The sequence below is a fragment of the Equus caballus genome, chromosome 8 (assembly GCF_041296265.1).
Source record: "Equus caballus isolate H_3958 breed thoroughbred chromosome 8, TB-T2T, whole genome shotgun sequence".
Taxonomy (NCBI): Eukaryota; Metazoa; Chordata; class Mammalia; order Perissodactyla; family Equidae; genus Equus; species Equus caballus.
In genome coordinates this window covers 81,344,589-81,364,807 of record NC_091691.1, presented here as the reverse complement: position 1 = coordinate 81,364,807, position 20,219 = coordinate 81,344,589, and the positions used below count along the sequence as shown (strand labels likewise).

At 37.6% G+C, this 20,219-nt stretch overlaps 1 protein-coding gene across 50 annotated transcripts in view; it reads left to right on the top strand.

Annotated features, from left to right (window-relative positions):
- Nucleotides 1–20,219, top strand: part of TCF4 (transcription factor 4) — a 344,026-nt gene that overhangs the window by 300,876 nt on the left and 22,931 nt on the right. For 29 of the 50 annotated variants that reach the window (XM_070275695.1, XM_023647843.2, XM_023647841.2 and 26 more), the window contains 5 exons: nucleotides 2,002–2,134; nucleotides 9,814–9,881; nucleotides 11,017–11,095; nucleotides 13,400–13,476; nucleotides 16,179–16,382. In XM_070275695.1, the coding sequence (XP_070131796.1) occupies nucleotides 2,002–2,134; nucleotides 9,814–9,881; nucleotides 11,017–11,095; nucleotides 13,400–13,476; nucleotides 16,179–16,382 (561 nt within the window). The remainder of the gene's footprint in view (nucleotides 1–2,001; nucleotides 2,135–9,813; nucleotides 9,882–11,016; nucleotides 11,096–13,399; nucleotides 13,477–16,178; nucleotides 16,383–20,219) is intronic. The other 21 variants (XM_014727825.2, XM_070275681.1, XM_070275697.1 and 18 more) reach the window with 1 other exon arrangement.

The following is a 20,219-nucleotide window of genomic DNA, read 5'->3' as shown; positions in this document are numbered from 1 at the left end:
CTTCTTCGGAAGCTCAGCGTGGAATAGGACTGTGTAGAGATGAAGTCAACCCATCTCTTTTCTTTTTGTTTCTCTTTTTCCATATTCTGTTTCCTTTTCTCCACATTATTATGGTCCTTGGCTCTTGAGCAGAAATAGCTCTTCTAAGTTTGGTGTTCCATGGCATATCCAGTCTTTCAGGTACGCTGTACTATGGCATGGGCCCACTCTATCATTCTTTGGAGAAAATTTTGTGGACTACTTGGGATACTCTGTAAGTGGAAGGCAGGAATGAGTTTAACAGGTGGCCTAAGGAATTTTTTGATGAAGCAGAGAAGTCCATGAAATTTACAAGCTTGAAAGGCATTCTAGGGAACTTGGAAACGTTTAAGGGCATCATCTCAACTTTTTCCCTGAAGTTGACTTTTCAGTTGGACTACTTGGGGTGTGCAGAGGTAATATGTTCAAAGGCATCCACCATGTCATTAGCTCTGCATTTTTTGAACTGTTTAGTTATCTCTCAAATAAGTAGTATTTCAATCCACTATTTATTAAATGCTAACCAATAACCAGTTGTTCTTTGAGTATATAGGATAATTATGTGTTAGCACCCAACCGCAAGTCATGGGATGCAGAGATATGAGCTCTATTTCTTCTCCTTAAAGAGTTTACCTTATAAGTGGAAATGCATTTGAAAGAGAAAGCAGTGAAAGGCAGCATATAATGTAAGTGCAGTAGGGATTCAGAGAGAAGAGATGATGGAAGAGCTGGAAGAAGTAAGGAATCCTCAAGGAAGAGATAGAACCCAAGATGAGCCTCACAAAATAAATAGGAAAATACCAAGACACGGGGGGGTCACTCCTTGTGAATAAAGCCCCGGTCTTTAAGTGCCCCTGATTTTCAGCACCATATTCAATCTCTAATTTTAGCAGAATCTCTAATAATGATATAATAAAGATCCATAGCCTATTAATGTATTACATATATGGACAAAGGATATTTTAATTTAAATATTTAAATATTTTTCCTTTACACATCTGTAGCACAAACATGTGAAGAGATGTTTTTCACATGCCTATGAGAATAACTTTTTAAGCTACTTTTTATCTTGAAAAGGAAAATAGCTCAATGTGTTTTTGTAAATACCCATATCCCTGTTAGTGATCTGCTCATTCCCAAGCAGATGGATGGGTAGCAACTAATTTGCCAGCTTACAGGCACTGTGATACGCCCCGAGAAAAGCAACTTCTTTGGGCAACTAGTAATAATAATCAAACTCAAAGCCAAACCTTAAACCAAACGTTCCTGTGTAGAAGATGATCTTCTTTCATAGTCAGCCATGTGGTAGATTGCTAATGGAGAGGTCATGTAAAGAAAGAAATCAAATAAGTCATTCTCAGTTCATTTTTCCAATTCAATTCAACATAGTCATTAATTTAAGGCTTTACATATTGATACTTTAGAGAGATATTTAATCATTAGTGCTTTTTAAATTTTTCAGTTACCATTTTGTTCTTGTTGGAGTTCAAAAAGATAATCCACTTTGGCAGGAAGAGGATTTCAGATTGTTTACTCTGCTATTTAGTGTCCAGAAGTTCAGGATGAAGTATAATGTAAACCTGCGGGCCATGATGTTGTTTTATTCATTGTCTTGGAATCTCTCTTGATAATAGGCCATACAAAAAAATAATAGTAGAGACGGTCTTTTGTGTTGCTGAATTCTTGAAGGTGCTTTTAAGCAGTAATTTTTTAGTTTAAAGATCGTGATCATTTCTCAGTGTCCTGTGTTTCCTTTGTATTCCTCTATATTTGATGCAAACCCAAACCAACTATGTGTCTTTATATTTTATTATTCGAGAAATGAAAGCTGTCAGATCTAAGCAAGATGTATTCTTGGATATTTTGAAATTCTAGGGGCTGTCTCCATTGCAAAACAGAGAGTTCTGAAAGAAGTATTAGAAAACTTACCCGCTAAATATTTGATGGTTAAATATGGCCTCCTTCTTCTGCTTCTTGCTGCAGAGCTATCCATCACACTCCTCAGCAGACATCAATTCCAGTCTTCCTCCGATGTCCACTTTCCACCGTAGTGGTACAAACCATTACAGCACCTCTTCCTGTACGCCTCCTGCCAACGGGACAGACAGTATAATGGGTGAGTCATGGAAGTGCCGATTCTGATGCCGACAATCAACGTCAGGGTTTAATAATAAGGGACCTCTTTTATTCCTCTCATAATTGAACAGCAATCGGGCAATGAATATTTGTCACATAACTGAATGAACAAACAAATGAACCAAATAGAAAGAGTCATTGGCTTGAGCATAATCAAATTTTTTGTCACAAGAAAATGAAATTTGTCTACTTTGTGCATGTGAGTCATTAGATTGAATAAGGATTTAAATAGACTAAACCTACCTTGCTTCTCACACTGTCAACTGCGAACAAAGTCAACTTTATAAGACGAACCACTGAAGACTAGTGAGATGAGGGCATATTATAAACTTTTAATAGTAGTTGTTAACCACTTCCCAAATTCCCATCACTGTGCTAAGCTCTTAACCATGACACACCACTACCTTCTGAAGACTAGTTCATGTGAAATTCACAGGTGATCTTTAATAACTAAATGGCTTTGCTTTCTGGAGACAGTGGTGTGGAATCCTTGAGAAGGGAAGAAGTGTTTGCTAACGTATGGGAGAGGAGATCCCTGGGCATCAGTGGGCCAGAAGTTATTTACTGCTTTTTCTCAAGCAGATTTACTAAGGAGTTAAGGCCCAAGCAGAATGCTCTTGCCAAATGAACTGAGCCATCGTCCTCTCATTTTTCTTGATGTCCATTTTGGTCCTCTCCCTAGGACATATGGTTCCTCCACCAGCACTCTGCCCTTGTGGGAAGAGCTAGGCAGGATCTCCAGCTGCCCCTGGAGGAAAGAGTCCGGGTTGAGGAGGAAGCAGCTGCCCCCTTCTGAATCCGCCTTTGACAACCTTGTTGTTCAAATGAGCAGGACAGCCTGATGCTCCACGGTCTTATTAAAACCTCAGCCATCGCTGGTCACCACTACTCTGATTCTAGCTCAGACCCACACGTTGCTTGGCCTTAAGATCACTTCCAGTGGGTCACTGATGAGCACACTAACTGTATGTTTTAGAGAGAAGAATGTGTGACAGAATAAGCCTGCCGTTGATTCTCTTAGCTCTTTGCAGTTTTTTCCCTTTCCTTAGATAGTCTGTGGAACTTTGGAAAGTGGTGTGAATCACTTATGTGGGAGAGTTTTTGATGAAAGAGAAGAGATGTGTTTTGAAATGTTGCAAATATAATTCTGCCTAAGTAATACACTCACTGCTTATTCAATAATATATTTCACACTTGAGATGAGCCATGTAGCAGCCCTTGGCATTATGTCTCACTAAGAAGCAAATTTAGGAAAGAGTTTCCATTTCTGTAACTTTTCCTAACAGAGCTTCTACAAATGTGTTGCATCAGTTTGACCTTGGAGAGCTATGAACAGAGGTCATATGGGGAAGTTTTGTTAGTATCAATGCAGTTTGGGCAGATTTGAAAAACAAGAAGAAAGAAAGAAGTGCAGAACTGAAAGAGTGAGAAAAGCATATTTCACTTCAGTGTGGTTTGACAAATGGAAAGCCCCTTTCTGTAGTCATGAGGTCTACTTATAAAGAAGGATGACCGGTCATTCATCCTCTTACACGACAGATTTCCTGTCTACTTGTGGTTTGAGTAATTTTCTTTTTTAGGAAGGTATAAAGGTGGAGCAAAAGCTTGAGTTGAGGAAAACAGGCTTCAGCACTGTTTGAAAAAAAGTTTTGTTGATTATTTGCACAACAGTCTTCCTGTGGGAGAGGCACTACGACTTGGGAAGAAAGCTATTATGAGATGATGTGATCGTCCTCCATGAGCTGTGGGCAGCGAAGCCACGAGTCTCAGTGGGAATGGGATTCGCTTTATGTAAGCTGGTTGGCTCATCATTAGCTTGTGGATAAACAGGAATGTCTACTCTGCTTCTTCCTTTAGTCTGGGCAGGATGGAGCAATAAGAGGCTTCCACATACTGATGGGCTCAACTGTATACTAAAGATGGGCTTAACTTATACCGACCACAGGGTCCTGTTTAAGTGGAGGGAGGGTTTAGACAATAGTAAAGGAGATAAAATTTTAAAAGGGAAAAGTATGAGATTTTTGGAACCAGGAAAAGGTTTTTAGGAACAATTTTATTACATAAATTATTCCATAATCATAGGTGTTCTTGCTACAGTCTACTAGCAGAATGTGAGAAAGCTTTATAATCTTTTCAGGAATTAAGTAGACATGGTAATTCAGCTTTGTGGAGGAACAGACCTTTTATTAACTTGCATATAAATACAGTTATTACTTTAAGATTACTTCAAGGGAGAATAGTCTAGGGTGTTCTCCCTTAACATAATATGTCCTCTAATTCCTTAAGTTAAAATACAGAGGAAAATTTAAGTGTGATCATAAGCCTTAGTATCACACGGTATCTGAGTAGCTCAGATTTCTTTGCACTTTTATTCTCTTAGGTTTTGGTTCGATTATTAGAGTGTGGTAGAAGTCAGAGATGGCAGCATGTCTATGTAACAAGAAGATTTCTCTTCTGATGTTAGTGACACTTCCCTAACAAACAGTGTGGACTAATAGGATACATCTGTAGACTTTTGAAAATATTTGGCATCTACTCACTCATTCTGAAATGCAGGAAATAAAGAAATATTACATTGCCTGTATCTCAAAGAACAAACAGAGCTAATTAAATAATTGGTAAATAGGGAACACATAGCCTGACACATGTTTGAGATTACACACATGATTCTGTAGAAAATGACTGTGAGCAATACTAATGCCGTAAGAATGGGGTTCGAGCACTAACACATGGACATCACATTTTTCGAGTTTTCTTGGTGAAAAGTTGCAAGGCAATGCAATGTTCTCATAAATGGCGATGACGTCTTAGGAAGCTGCTTTTTCAATTCAGAAGATCATTGCCGCATCTCTCAGTTTCATGTTATAATGTGTCTTCCTGGCAGTCAACTCAACTGTCCTGAACTGATCATAGAACAGTAAAATAAATGTGGAGTGAGGTGTAAGTTCTAGAACCATCAGAAAGTAACCTCTCGAGAACCATGCTCATTTGCTTCTGATTCTGTCCTCTGCATCTCAAAGATGCTTGACAGATGCTCACTGAGGTTTGGGGAATGGCTTGCGTTTGACTTGGAGGAGTGACCATTGTTTCTTGCTTTGTTTTCTTTTGCCCTTTAAATCCCAATATCATTTTTTGAGAAATGCTTAGGAATGACAAAGCTTGCTTAGTCTATATTAATGATTTTTTTAAGTGTCTCGTTCATCCATGGATTTTCCAGAGAATTGTAGAATAAAATATTTTACTTGTGGTGTATAGTCCACGACTTTTCTCTGAAGCCTTGCCAGCAAGCTCTGGAGATTACGTTAGACATTTCTGAATTGCAAGAGTCTATTAAGCACCCTGGAATTATATGAATGTAATGGATGGCACACGGGGTGAATTCCTAGTAGTTCAAATGGTGTAGCACCCAGTGAAGGAGAGAAGCTAAAGTCTGGGGGCTTCAGAAACTACCACCATCGGAGCTTTTCGAATTTATTCCTAAAGCTCTTCAGAAGCAGTAACAGACCAATGCCTCTGCATGTGAGCATGCATACGGAGGAGGAAGTGTAGTAAGTGATTAGATACCAGCTATAGAGGATAGAAAAAAGGACCCCGTACCGTGACAGCACAGTCCCCTCAGACTACTCAAGGAGGGGAGTGCTCCAGTTCCCCACTGGGAAATACCATTTGTATACATTCCCAGGGGGTGACCCCTTGTGGTCTGGGGCTACACGCCCTCCCTTCCCCTCCCAGGGAACTGGGCATACAACTCGCATAATGGTTATAATAACTATCATTGTTTTATTAGTCTTTAACTGGCCTGCTTTCTAATTCATGGTATTTCCCATGTTTTTAAACCTCAAACCAAACAGTGTTGAAGGAACAGACTACCAAGATTGATTTAGTACAACATATGCTAAAGATTACCCTGGGATATCTATCTGTTTCATGAATTAATCTGGCTTACAACTTTCACTTCTAATGACATGTTTGTATGACATGATGCATTTTAGTGTGTGGCTTTTCCAGTAGAAACATAATGTCCATTTCCTCTTGAGGACTTAGTTTCACAGTAATTTTATTATTAGAATAGTCACATAATATTCACTTTGTCCTTTACGAGAATCTTGAGCCTTCAAATACAGCTGAGTGATGAATAGGCAGAGTGTAAAAGTAATATGAATTTTATCCAGCAGTGTCATGGCATCTTAGTTACAAAGACCACCAACAGAGAACAATAAACTAGTTTGATTTAAGTCTCCTCGTCCATTTCCTGCACATGGTCATGGGGCCCAACTTCCCCCCTGAATTCCTAGGAGTCCCTCCTGCTGAAAATAAGTGCATTGGAGCTTACATTTGAGTTTTTATTCTAAAATTATACGTAGTGGGAGTGCTGGAAATCCTCCTTCTTTTGTCATCTTTATAGACAAGCTCATGGCATTGTTCTGCTGCTTCTGATAGTTTAATAACATGGGGGTCATTTGGACACAGTTCAGAAAAACAAAATTTTAAAGCAGTCATCTTCTTTCAGGCAGATATACTATGAATTGCATTTCTTCTTCCTTTTATATTGTCATGATGTTTCCAGCCAGAGGTTATGGGTATGCAATAAAGGGGTAACACATTTTCCAAATTCTGATTTTCAGTAGTCGATCCCCAGGCACTGCTCATCCTGGTGTTTTGATTAGGGTGTGTTCTAATGGGAATTGCCATTTCCCCGAAGTGGGATTGACAACAAGGGTGGTCCAACATGTAGCCGAAGATACCAAACCTTTCTTTCTGCTCCATCTTCTAGCCAGCAACAGCACCTGTGTTCAAGCCATCTGAACAATGCTTGGGTGGCTGGCAGTGTTGAATCCTCCTACAAAATTACAGTTCCTCTTAATAACCGCTCATCTTCTATTCATATTTATGTTACAGCCCTACTTAGAGACTGATTATTTCTTCTCTTGAGCAAGAGAAATTGATTAGAGCTAAGATAGCTTGAGAAATCGATCCAGTCTTTACCAAGTAGGGGCAAAAGTTTTATCTTTATTTCTATTATATAGGCATTTTGGTAACTTCCAGTAATATGAGTTGACAAAAACTCAGGCCTAGAATAGTAATCAAATCCTGTTACATTAAAGACGAAAAGGTGGACTTGATGAGCACAAGTTTAATTAGAAGTGTGTTTTGCTAAACATGACCCATTACTCAGTAGAAATTATGCCATTTGAGCATTGAAAATATATTCACTTTCTGATTACTTATGCCCTTTGACATATCAGTCACATGAATAAAAAGAGAAATCTTTAAGAGAAAAACCCACGTAGCTTAACATGTTTCAGGGACTCTTGAAAACGTGTCTCCTCCGACGTTTCCTGGAACAGAACAAAAGGCATTCCAAGCGAAAGGGCAGACTGGCCCCAATAAACTGCTTTGAAATTTAAGCCCTGGGTTTGGCTCTCCAGCTGCTGCAAGGTAGAATGGCTTCAAGTTAAAAAATAGTCTGTTCTTATCAGTGGCTTCCATGAGTAGCCTTTGTAGTTTTCTGAAACATTTTCATGACAACATGAGGTAAGGAGTTGATTCTAATTTTTCTTCTGCTTCCTCGGTCCTAACGTCTATCTCCCTCTTTAAAATAGGCACTAATAGAACATTTAGTTAGGAATGGCTACAATGAAAGTAATCGTAGTGATCATATCTTGTCTCTTCTCAAGTGTGATTTTTAAGCTGAATATAGTTTATTTTTTAAATGTTCCTAAAATATGTCTCTTGTTTTCAATTCCTTCTGTTTGGTTTCATGAAAATATATTTTTAAACACTTACCTTCACTTTAAATTTGCTCAGAGGAAGAATTAATCTTTTGAAAGCTACTGTGGTAGCAAACTTTAACTGTAATTGAGACAATATCTTGTCCTATTTGGGTTTAAATTCTTTATTAGATATTGTAATTTTTTCCAGTGTGGCTCTGAACTTTCATTTCTTGAAGATCTGTTTTCTAATCAAGCAGATATCACAAATTATTTTAACTGATAAATCTAATTTTTAGGTATGTGTGATAATATTGCCTCTAGGAAGAAATATATGTATAATTGCCCCCAAATACCATGGTAATACATACTGCAAAAAGTTCCTGCTCTCTGTATTTTCAAAAATCTTTATTATTTTGTTTTTAGTTTTTAAAGAACTCCTTAAAGCAGAAATTTTCACTTTCACACCAGATGTAATTTCAGCTATCTCTTATATTAAGTATTTTTAATACTCTTGATATCTGTGAATTCCTTCCACTAGCTCATCTGTATAATGTCAGATGCTCATTTCAAAGAATTTGCTTATAATATAATCCTGAGTGCTAATAACCAAGATATTTTTAATAGTATGAATTTGTGATATGAAAAAGAATAGGCTTTGTCAGAAGGTGACTGTGTTTTGTTTTTTTTTTAATCACATATCAGTTTTCTTTCAGTTTTAGTAATTAACGAATGAATATGGTTGTGGATTTTGTTAACCAAATAAGGCACACATCAAAAGATTATCTAACTGACATACCCAACATGTAAATATATAAAAATAACAAGCATAATTTAACTATGCTAAGCAGAGGTCAGGAGAAGGAAATTGCAACGTAAAGAAGCAGAGAATTTGACCACTTGGGATCTGACCCCACTACTCCATTTTACAGATCTGGAAACAGACATTTGCCAGCAAGGGTGCTCTCCTGGCTCAAGGATAGGGCTGGGAATTTTTGAAAATTATATAAATGTACAATGAAATTCTACTTGGATTAAATCGGCTGATTTAAAATTTCCTTTTCTTATTTTACATCTCCTGGAGTTTAATAGGTTTTATTTAAATACCGTGGCTATTTGCGAATGTTGAGGCCTTAATAAATGTAACATACCAAATGTTGTAGGCATTGTATTAATACTGTTAAATAGAGCTGGCATTAAATTATATACTAGAATCTACATCTTTTTATTAACAGTACTCTTTGTTTATCTATTTGTTGATAAAAAGGTTTTAAGATGATAGAGATAGCTTCGTGAATATGTACACGTGACTTTATCTCTGGAATTTGAGGACATATCCACTTTTAGTAGCATAATAGTTCAAAATTTTAAAATGTCAACAGAGGCTTAAATATGTGGAGAATATATGTTATTTAAGATATTAAAAATTATTTTCTCTCCCAGGAAGTCAGACCTATTAGATGTTTTGTTTGTTTACTGTGGAACTCTGAGAGGAGTACCTCATTTTGCTATGTATCAATTTTTTTTATTTGAAAGAAGATATAAGTGATTCATGAAGATAATTCAATTTAGTGTATAAAATATAAAGAAAAGCCAAACTTTGAGGATTTGAGAGACCTGAAAGTGCTTTCCACTTCTTGCAGTGAACTTCATATGCTCGCTTACCACCATTCCACACTCACTCCTCATCAGCAGCAAGGGGGAAAGTAATAGCAACTAAAACACTTTATCTTGAAACCAAGGTGTCACGTTTATATTTTATCTGTAAAAAATGTAACATGAATATATTTGACATCTACCTCAGCAAACAAATTAATGCTAATTAAAGATTAATGTGTTGTAATTAGCATTAAAAATGCAATTAAATTGTGAGTAAATGGACCAGGAATAGAGAATTGTTAGACGTCTCACTGCCTGGTTTTTCATATTCTGCCTTTTGTTTTTGCAGCAAATAGAGGAAGCGGGGCAGCAGGCAGCTCCCAGACTGGAGATGCTCTGGGCAAAGCACTTGCTTCGGTGAGGCAATGTTGATTTTGGACTTCATATGCACCATTGTAGAAGGGTGAACTTTAATCAGAAGTGGACATTTGGAATTTTAGAAAATGAATGGCAAATAGCTTTGATTTTTTTTGGAAATGCTAGCCTTCTTGCATAATGATCATGGGAAAATGTGAGGAGAGAGTCTGAAGCTTCCCATTTGTGGCTGGTCTCCTCCATCTTGTCTCCTTACTGTGGTACTAAGCAGTCCTCAATTATGGATTTGTGGATGTTCTCAGGGCATTTAGGTGCATAGATCTTCTCTCTTGATTTCTTCTTTTTCTCTAAAGGCACATGGGTACCCATTGACCAGCTAAGACTGACTTTGCAAGGGGCAGTTCTAAAACACTTCAGAAAAGGCATTTTTTAAAAAAATGATCATAACTGAGGTCCTTGAGGCCTTGTCACATTATTGGCACCTGGGGACTCAGTTTCTCTGCCTTGCCTCCCCCGGTGCCAGGAGACTAGAATTCAACATTTCTTGCATGTTCACTAGTGACAACGTGGCCCATCTTATTTATTGTCTTCAAAAGCTAAACATGGTCATTTGCAAATGTAATTGGAGATTTGTTGTTCGAACATTTTATCTCTTCAGTTTGTCTTTTCTTACCTTTGGGAGCATAAAAGAAGTTTGATTTCTGTGAGCTTTGCGACCTAAGTAAAAGTTTTTATGTAATTTGGGCATTCTTATGCCTTGGAATGAAATGGCTTAGTCATAGTGAAGAAAGAGTTGGACAAAAATCTTAGAGATGATACTGTCTGCCCTCTTTTTTTGTGGAGGAAGGAAGGGAGGTTTCGAGTATCTGCTTGGCTTGCCCATGGCCACACAGCCCTGATAGGAAAAGGACTAGAACTGAAGTCTGCTGACCCCCCCAGTCCAGTTTTTTCCCCACTACCTTCTAGGACCTCAATAATTCTTCTTTTGAAAAATTAAAGAAATTGTGTTAAGTTTTTCGTCTTAGACTATTGGTGCTATATAGTTGATTGTTAAATATATTTTGTAACTGATCATTTTTAAACAAATTGCACTGACACTTTGTCGTTTAACAAGTTGTTGATGATTTACTCCTAATGAATGAGGGTTTGATTTTTTTTTTCTCCCCACTGTTTTAAGATCTATTCTCCAGATCACACTAACAACAGCTTTTCATCAAACCCTTCAACTCCTGTTGGCTCTCCTCCTTCTCTCTCAGGTACTGTACTTTAAAGCCCATTCCATCATAGTACCAGTTCATGAGAATGGTTTCCCCCTTGTACTTCCTGTTCTAGTAGATGGAAACCCGCTCCCTCCAAAAGCTCAAAACATAATATCCCCCAACAGACAAATAGAAAGGAGTGGGAGGGAGAGACTGCCGTGTGACATACAGCTGTGTACATCCAAAACCTTTCTTAAAAATTAGATGTTTTTAGAATACACAATCATATGGAAAATGTATTTCTTAAGCTTTTCTTAGCTCTGTAGAAGACACTCAACAGAGTAATATATTCCAACGAAGCATCTCAAAGGGGAAAACCCTGTTAATATAGCCATGAATATAAATATAGACTATATATAGTCATCGAATATAGACTATTCAAAAGGATCATTCCTACAGAAATTTTAGACTTTCCAAATTCCCATAGACTTTCCATGGCATTGAAATGTTTGAGGAAAGCCATAATTTGGTAAATAAATTGTGAAGTAATTGTGGGGAGTGAAAGGGGATGTTTACCTTTAAAATACAACAAATTAACATAACCTATGGCTTCAAATAGGAAAATTATAAGTTGTTGAATTATCTTAGTAAAGCATTTCACTTTTCAGAGGTCCGTTTAAGAGGCTCATTGCCCTTCCAATATAAATGTTTCCAGAAGGCCCTGTCTGGTGTGTGTCTTTGCTCTTTGGAAAGAGGACAGGTGGCTTCTCAAAAAAAACTAAATCACATCTGTACCTGATTGAAACCTGACCTTACTGTAATTTATAGTGGAATCACTTGCCTAAAAATTGCCTCCTCGAACCCTATATTATTCTCTGCACGTAGCGCTCACATGGCCCATTAGACACTGGGTTCTCTGGTAGAGAATGGGAGGTTTCAGACTGCCACACAGCTTTCAGAGGTGATGGCCGTGGTGCAGGTGGGAATCAACATCAGCCTTTTCCAAACCTTCATCCACATGAGGGGGTTACAGAATAGAGAGCGTGGTAGCAGGACCTTGAAGTCCATATGTCCGTAGAGACACAGTTGAAGCTGGGAAGAAATAGAGATGATATTAAGAGGATAATGGAACAGCAATGAAACATTGCCCATGACAGAAATGCAAAGTAAGATTCAGGATTGTTATATACTTGTGGTTCACTAGCATATTATAGGCTCTGGAAAATGATCACAAGTGTCAATGTCCAGAACCAAAGAAGGATTGAGACAACCTCCAGCCCAGTGAGGCAGGTGATGAGGGCATCTGAGCAGGGAGAACTCCAAGTTCCCCATTTCAAACAAAGTGGCTCTGATTTCATCTGTTTAATAATTTGGAAAAAACAATTCTATGGTCTAATAAAGTTTGAGAACAAGTAATATATTCAAATGCTCTGATTTTACAGATGAGTGTGCTAAGGCCTAGACAGGGTCCATGACTTGCTGAGGTTACACCAGTAGCAATCTGAGAGCTTGGACAAGAATCTGGGGCTCACCCTTCTGCCACTCCTCTTCTGGGTTAATGATGGGAGGAGAAAGTTATGATGCACAAATCATTTGGGAAAATGCCACAAATACCCTAAACCTAAATGGCAGTGCTCTAGAAGAAAGAGACTAAAGCATGACACTTTTGGGGTCCTGGTTTTCTACCCCAAATGTATATTATTTTAAATTTAAAAGTTGTTTTTATTTTGTAGGTTAGACATGTAATATTTATTATAGCAGCAATCTCTCTTTACCTTCAAGTTAGTGGATCCTAAAAAATTATTTTTTCCGGAAGAAACTACTTACTTATAACTGTTGTTATATTGAGTTTTTAAATTTCTGGTTTAATGGATCCCTGCCAACTAATCTTATTCCGTTAAATAGTTTCTGAAGGCTCATCCCTTCTTAAGGATCATTTTAAGAACGAATAGCAAAGCTGTTTCTCATTGGTGAGAGACTTTTGGTTTAAGAAACTGTCCTTGTGTGAAGATCTGAAAAAAAAAAAAAAAAAAACCCCACTTTGAGCTCTTAAAAGTCCCTTGACTATGTGGTGATAGTTTTCCTTCCACAGGAACCTTCACTGGCTCAAATTCAGAATCAATTAAATGTCCCCTCAGAGGAGGAAGCCTGAGAGAATTCTGAGTCTATGTAAGGTCTCCATATTTTACATTTAAAATGTTCTCTTCATCTAAAAATTCTTATATGGGAAGGTTACATGCATTTACCTCATTGTCCAAATGAAAAATCAGTGTTGCTTTTGCTGAAAGAACTGTTTAAGATGCTGGTGAGATTATTTTTAAGATTATATGGATCTCATTGTAATTCCCATTTTACTATCAGCAGGCACAGCTGTTTGGTCTAGAAATGGAGGACAGGCCTCATCATCTCCTAATTATGAAGGACCCTTACACTCTTTGGTAAGTCTTACACGCTCATCTCTCCTTTAGCCATTTTCAGACCGTGTTTCTCTTTTGGCATCTAGTTCACTCTCCAAGATTCTTATTTTCACTAATAAGAACTTTAGGTTGATGTTAAGCACACAAGTTTGCTGAGAGCCTGTTATGGGATTATGCTTGTTCTCGTTTGTAGATTGTCACCCAGATACTACTACAGTGTAAGCCCCAGGGCTCTAAACATCTAGGATCAGATAAGAAATTAAAAACCCTAGAAGGATAATGGCCTCCTCCCCATCTTTGGGAAAGATCCCTGTCAACGATTAAATAACTTCCCTGATATGAGAGTTCTGGAATTCCAGCAAAACTGCATAGCTGGAACACTTGAAGAGTCTATATACCTCTGCTTTGCTTTCCAGAATAACTGGTTGGTAGTTTTCCTTTTGACCTCTAAATACAAAGCCTACTGTCACTTTGGTTCTCATAGAAATCTAGTAATATCGTTAAATGCCTGCTCTTCCAGTAGGGACTTGCTGAAAATCTCCATGGGTGTAATTAATATTATAAATACTCACATGATGATTCAGTGTCTGGCACTCTAGTCTTTCTCAGCTCGCAGTGGATGGGGCTGGAAATATGCATGAAACAGCACTGCCCTGTGCAGTATTTTGTCTAGATATGAATCAAATGGGGAGGGGGAGCAGCAAGGAGCTCTTCTGTTCCTCAGGGTTGAGTTTCGCTTTTTTCCTCCATATTTTGAGATAGAACATGGAAGAAGGCGTAAAGTTATCTATCTAACTTAATGTTGTCTTGTCAGTGGTTCAGTTTCCTTTCCCTTTGGCTTACTATTTAAATTAAGGAAGATCTAAAAATGAAAATATGAAAGTGGATTTCCCCCTTCATTGTGCCCTTCCTTGCTGTGGTGTGTCAGTCATCCAGCTATGCATTTTAGCCACGAAAAGCAACCACAGGGGGAGACAGCATATGCACCACCTACCTAGCCCAGTTAATCTGCAGCCCACATCCAAATAAGGCATAGGTGTTTTAAGTGTTTACCTCCATCAGTTATTCTTTAGGACCCATCTATCAAAACTGGGTTTTGCCCAACTATAGATCTCTAAAGACTAGGTTTACGGTTGTGAGCTACAGCTTGAATTCTCTTTGTATTTGCAACACTCAAGAGGGGTTTTGCTAGCAGAAACTTCTCTCTCCACCAGGAAGCTGTGAGCCAGCAAGGAAGATAGGCACTTGTATTATTTCTTTTCATGTTTACATTTACACTTGGAAGTATATATTGTCATTCCCGTTTTTATAAATTAAGAAGCACAGCCTCAAAGAAGTTTAGCAACTTTTCCAAGGTCACATAAGTAACAGAGCTGGGAGTGTAGGGGAGCTCCCTTAACACCAAAGCCCACCAAGTCAGAGTGCTGAGTACCATAGACTAACTATATTAGATACACATTCTTCCCGTCGGTGTAGAATCATAGAAATTGTTTTTCTCATGCAGTAGAGCTGATACATCTGTTTGCACAGCCTATTGGACATCAAAGTGAATTGTAGCATGATCTGGTACAAAGAGGCACTGGATTTGAAGTCAAAAGACTTTTGAGAGTCCTACCCTGATTTACCATTTCCTGGCAGTGTGACACTGAGTAATCAACTCACTTAATTTCTTTGAGCCTCATTTGCATATCTATATGGAAAAGATATACACATGTAGGCCTTACACATGTAGAATGAGTGTCCAATGAAATGGTGTATTTTAAAGTACACCCTAAAGAATGATAATGCAGATGTCTATTTGATATCATTATTGATCACACCGAGAAAAATAAATACACATCTACATGTCCTTTTTCTTCACCAAAAACTATAAGTATAGACTTTATCTGGTTGCAGAAAGCTAGAATCCTGATGGCTGGAATGAAGAAAAAAGGTCTCTTGGTTTTTAATTGTATAATTTAATTGTATAAGGTAGTGAATTCTATACTATACTAGGGGCTTTGAAATCAGTTAGAAGGCCTGGAGAACAATTGATCCAAGTCTTTGTGGTTCTTCAGTCTTGAAATCTCATACTACTTTGGGTAACAGAATTTTTGTAATTTTTTCCTGTAACCATTTTGATTTCCCCTTGGGGCCCCGCACACGCACACACAAGATGGTGATAATAGATAGAAATCAAGAAACATGGGTAAAAATTGATAGTTCTGAATAAATTACAGTCTGTATGCATTTACCTGTCGCTGACATGACACTTAGCGTTATATCATATGCCACGGAGGAGACCAAGGAAATATGCCTTCAAGAAGATAATTTAGTTGGGAAACTGTAAATTGGTCATCTTTCCATTGTTAGTCGTTTGAAATCGTTAACTAACGCCTACCAGAATGTTCCTTAAATTCAATAAATGTTTTTCTTTTCTAAATTAAATCTAAGTTCTCTTTCAAGCTAATGCAATATAGTATAGCATACATACACTATAATGTCCTAGAAGAATTACTGAATTTACTTTGTTAATGAAAAATAACACTATAATTATAACATTAACTTTTTTTCAGTTTTCTAGGAAGGACACTATTTTTGTTCTCGTTTTAAGGAAACAGACTTTATTGGAAACATATATTCAGAAACCCAAAGTGTGGTTTGTGTCAACTTAAGTTTTACTTATATAACCTATGCATGCATTTCAAACTAAATCAAATTTCACATCATTTATTGACCAACAGCAAAGCCGAATTGAAGATCGTTTAGAAAGACTGGATGATGCTATTCACGTTCTCCGGAATCATGCAGTGGGCCCATCCACAGCTATGCCTGGTGGTCATGGGGACATGCATGGAATCATTGGACCTTCTCATAATGGAGCAATGGGTGGTCTGGGCTCAGGGTATGGAACCGGTCTTCTTTCAGCCAACAGACATTCACTCATGGTAAGTGATGAAATTTGTAGACTCTATACTTACCTTATAGAATTAGAATTTCAAGTGTAAATACTGCTGCTGCTGCTTTTTCTTCTTTAAATGGCTTTATAGAGATATAATTCACTTAACATAAAATTCGCCCATTTAAAGTGTGTAATTCAGTATGTTTTAGTATATTCATAGAGTTGTGCGACTAAGACTCAGTCTAATTTGAGAACATTTTTGCCCCCTGCAAAAAGAAAAGAAATCCCCATATCCATTAGCAGTCCCTCTCTTTTCTTCCCTCACGCAGCCCCGGCACCTACTAATCTACTTTCTGTCTTTATACATTTGTCTACTCTAGACATTTCCTATAAATGGAATCATACAGTTTGAGGTGGTCTTTCCTTCTTGGCTTATTTCACTTGGCATGATGTTTTCAAGGCATATACATGTTTTATTACATATCAGTGTCATTCATTTTTATTGCCAAACAATATTCCATTGTATGGATATACATTTTATTTATCCATTCATCAGGTGATGGGTATTTGGGTTGTTTCTACTCTTTGGCTATTTGGAATATTGCTCCTGTGAACTTTCATGTACAAGTTTCTGTGTGGACACAGGTTTTCATTTCACTTTTTCAGCATATACCTAGCAGTGAACTGCTGAGTCATTACTGGTGTTTTAAATTCTTCATCTCGGTGACTTCGGCTAAAGGACCCAACTTATGTTCGTGTTACTTGACAGGCATTTCAGAGACAAATAGGTTGAAAATTTTCTTTTATTAAAGAAGCCAAATTGATGTCTTTTGATTCTGAGTATGGATGTAGAAATATATGATGTGTTTGGCTGTCTAAATATATAAGTGGGACTGAGTAATTTAATATATATTGTAGTTTTACCACTACCTATTTATGAATGTCTTTGTTTGAATAATATTTAAGCAGATCTGTCTATGTTACAATTAGAATTTCAGTTTTGCCCATTACTTTTGGAAAGGAATTGGGGGTGTATTGTTTGGTTGGCTGATTAGGAAGATTCAGAAAAAGTCCTAACAAAATATTAAGTGGTGACAATTACTGAGGTGAGCGAATGGGTGGAGAATTTAACTTTACCAGTGATTCTGTGTAATTCTGCTCCTTACAAACTCCCGCCAGGGCATCCCACACATTAGTGTCCTGTTTCATACCTTATAGACTCTTAAAAAGTTGCTTGGACGAAGATCTATCTTTCGTTATTAGTATAGCATCTCTTGTTTAAAGAAGATTCCGAAAAGAGAATGCAAAATAATTACAGGTTATTCTGAGCCTCTTTAAGTTCTTACTCAATGGTATTCTTCTGCCCTCCTTTCATTTTCTCTTAATAAAATACAAAGATTAAGAGTACCATCCTGGGCAGTGTATTATTGAAACCTGCAACCAATTTGAAACCAAAAATACTGGCTTATTAATAGAAGCAATTAACTCACTTCTAAAATGTAGAAAGATATTTTTCAATGCCAAAGCTAAATCATTTTTTTTCTTTTTTTCTTTTCCTTGACCTCTACCCTAAAAATTCATCATTGAATAAAAATTGTTTGTCTATTCATGGCAGTCGCTAAGAGTTTACAAAAGGAAAATCTAGATTTTAATTTAGCTTGGCCTCAGGTAACGTGTTAAATACACTTGGGATGCATATAATATGAGATTTTGGTTTGTACAGCTCTTTTTTTTTTAACGACAATGTTTAAACAATACTGCTTTTAATTAAGAAATCTGGCTTTATTAAAAGCCAGATCTGTGACTTATAACCATTTCTGTATATCTGCTCTCAATCAAGAGAAAAATGGTTTAATTTCTCTAGCTGTGTTCGTTTTGCATATGTTAAACGGATGTAACATGCACCCAGGGCATTGCTTCAGAGACAGTTTTTTCCATAAATATGTAAAGTTTGCTCTAAAATACCAGATGTAAGTTAAGTGGTTCTTTAAAAGAATAAACTATACATAGATGCTTTTGGAACTATATGACCTTTGAATTGCCTCCTCTTTGATTCAAAGATGGGATAGGAGGAAGAGACTGGAATCATCTTTGGAGATGGGAGGTTGGACTGACCTAGGTGGAGGGGAAAGGGAGAGAATGGGACAGAGCAATAGAAAAAAATAATTCGCCAATATTACACGGTAACATCTTTGATTTATTCTGAAAAATTATTCAGAAGCTATAAAGCTGCTAGTTTTGCTGATGAGGAAAAGTTCCTGCTCACTCTTCTAAAGACATTTATAATTCAATCAAGGGCAACCACAGAGCCAACCAGATAATAGACTGACTCCAGGGGTGTGACATGGCAACAATCTGCTCCCCTTTAAACCAAATGCAGTCTTTCTCCTTTCTTCTTGAAAATATTCAGCGGGTCCACAGCATCTGAGCCCCTCGTCCTAAAACTCTAATGTGTGTGAAAGAGATCGGATTGTCAGTTTCTTTCCTTGTGCAAACTGGCATGAATTTTCAAACAAAAACATAAGAACAAAGGAAATAGTTTTTGAATTTAGTCAGTCTGAAGTTAGCCTTTGACCATTTGATACATTCCACAATAAAAAGGAAGTTGAAGGGGAAGGAAAAAAACCCGCCCCCCTTTCCCCCCCCAACAACAAAAAAAATTCAAGGAGGATACTGGTAATGTTTTCCACATTTGAATTTTAATACATGAAACAGGCTATAAAACTTTGGCCAGCTGCAGTAAATAAAGTAGCAGTGGGAGGTATGCACCGGAAACTTCGGCAGAGAGAGCGCTGGTGGGAGTTTCTTTCCCAACTACACACCTTCGTTTGTTGTTCTGAAGTAGAAGTGAGTTGTAGTAACGTAAGACCCATCCCCGGGCTGGTTTTGTTTTGAGCCGATCTCTTTTATAACTGTCCTTAGTAATTCCTTCTGATTAAAGAATAGACAGCTTGGAATCTTCTTGACCTCCACACTCTTCTCGTTTCCTCTCTTTCTGCCTTCCAAAAATCAAAACAAAATGGCTTGATAACTTGGAAGATGATATAAGCATTTCTTTCTGCAGCAGCTTGAAATTGTGGTGGGGAAAACTGTGGTTCTGCCTCGGCTATTATGTTATCTCATTTAATTGCTAACATATTGTACTTAGCTTTTGATTCATAAAATGTTTTCCTTGGAGTTCTGAAGTAGGTCTTCAGTGATTTACTAAGTATTAGTATAATGAAAGGGATTTTTTTCCACAGCAGCGTGGTTCATAACACTGGAGTGAACGTGGTATACTTGCGGGCTTTCTAGATGATATTATTTGGCCATGCTTTTTCCTGCTCACAAACCGCCACCAGCTTTCCATTATCTACAAGATAAAGACCAATTTCTTAGCCCAGCTTATTAAGCCCCATTACCAATTACCAAAAGCCTTATGTTTAGCTCTTCCGATATGCAGAAACTTTTCCAGCAAGATCAGTCTGGGCATAGTACCAGAATTTGCCCTCTACATTCCCATTGGGTACTTCTTTTGTACCTATCTGGCTTGGCCTGCCCTACCCGCTTCCTTCTGTCCATTTCATTCCCACCCATTCTCAAAGCTCTGACTCAAATTCTGCCTTTTCCAGGAAGCCTTCCCTTGCTCTCTCTACCAGTGGTAGTTATTTTCTTTTCTACTCTCATAGCACTATGAATCATACCATTGGCTAGGTATTTATCTTACCCAGTTATTCATAGCTATCTATCTTTTGTGGGTATGACTTTTGCCTTACCAACTATCCTGGAAATTCCTTGAGTACCGTGTATTACATTTTGTTTCTTTCCCAGTAAATAAATTATCAGTGGGAAGGGAAGAAAGAAAACCAGTGTTTTCTGAGTGCCTGACAAGTTGCCAGCTCCT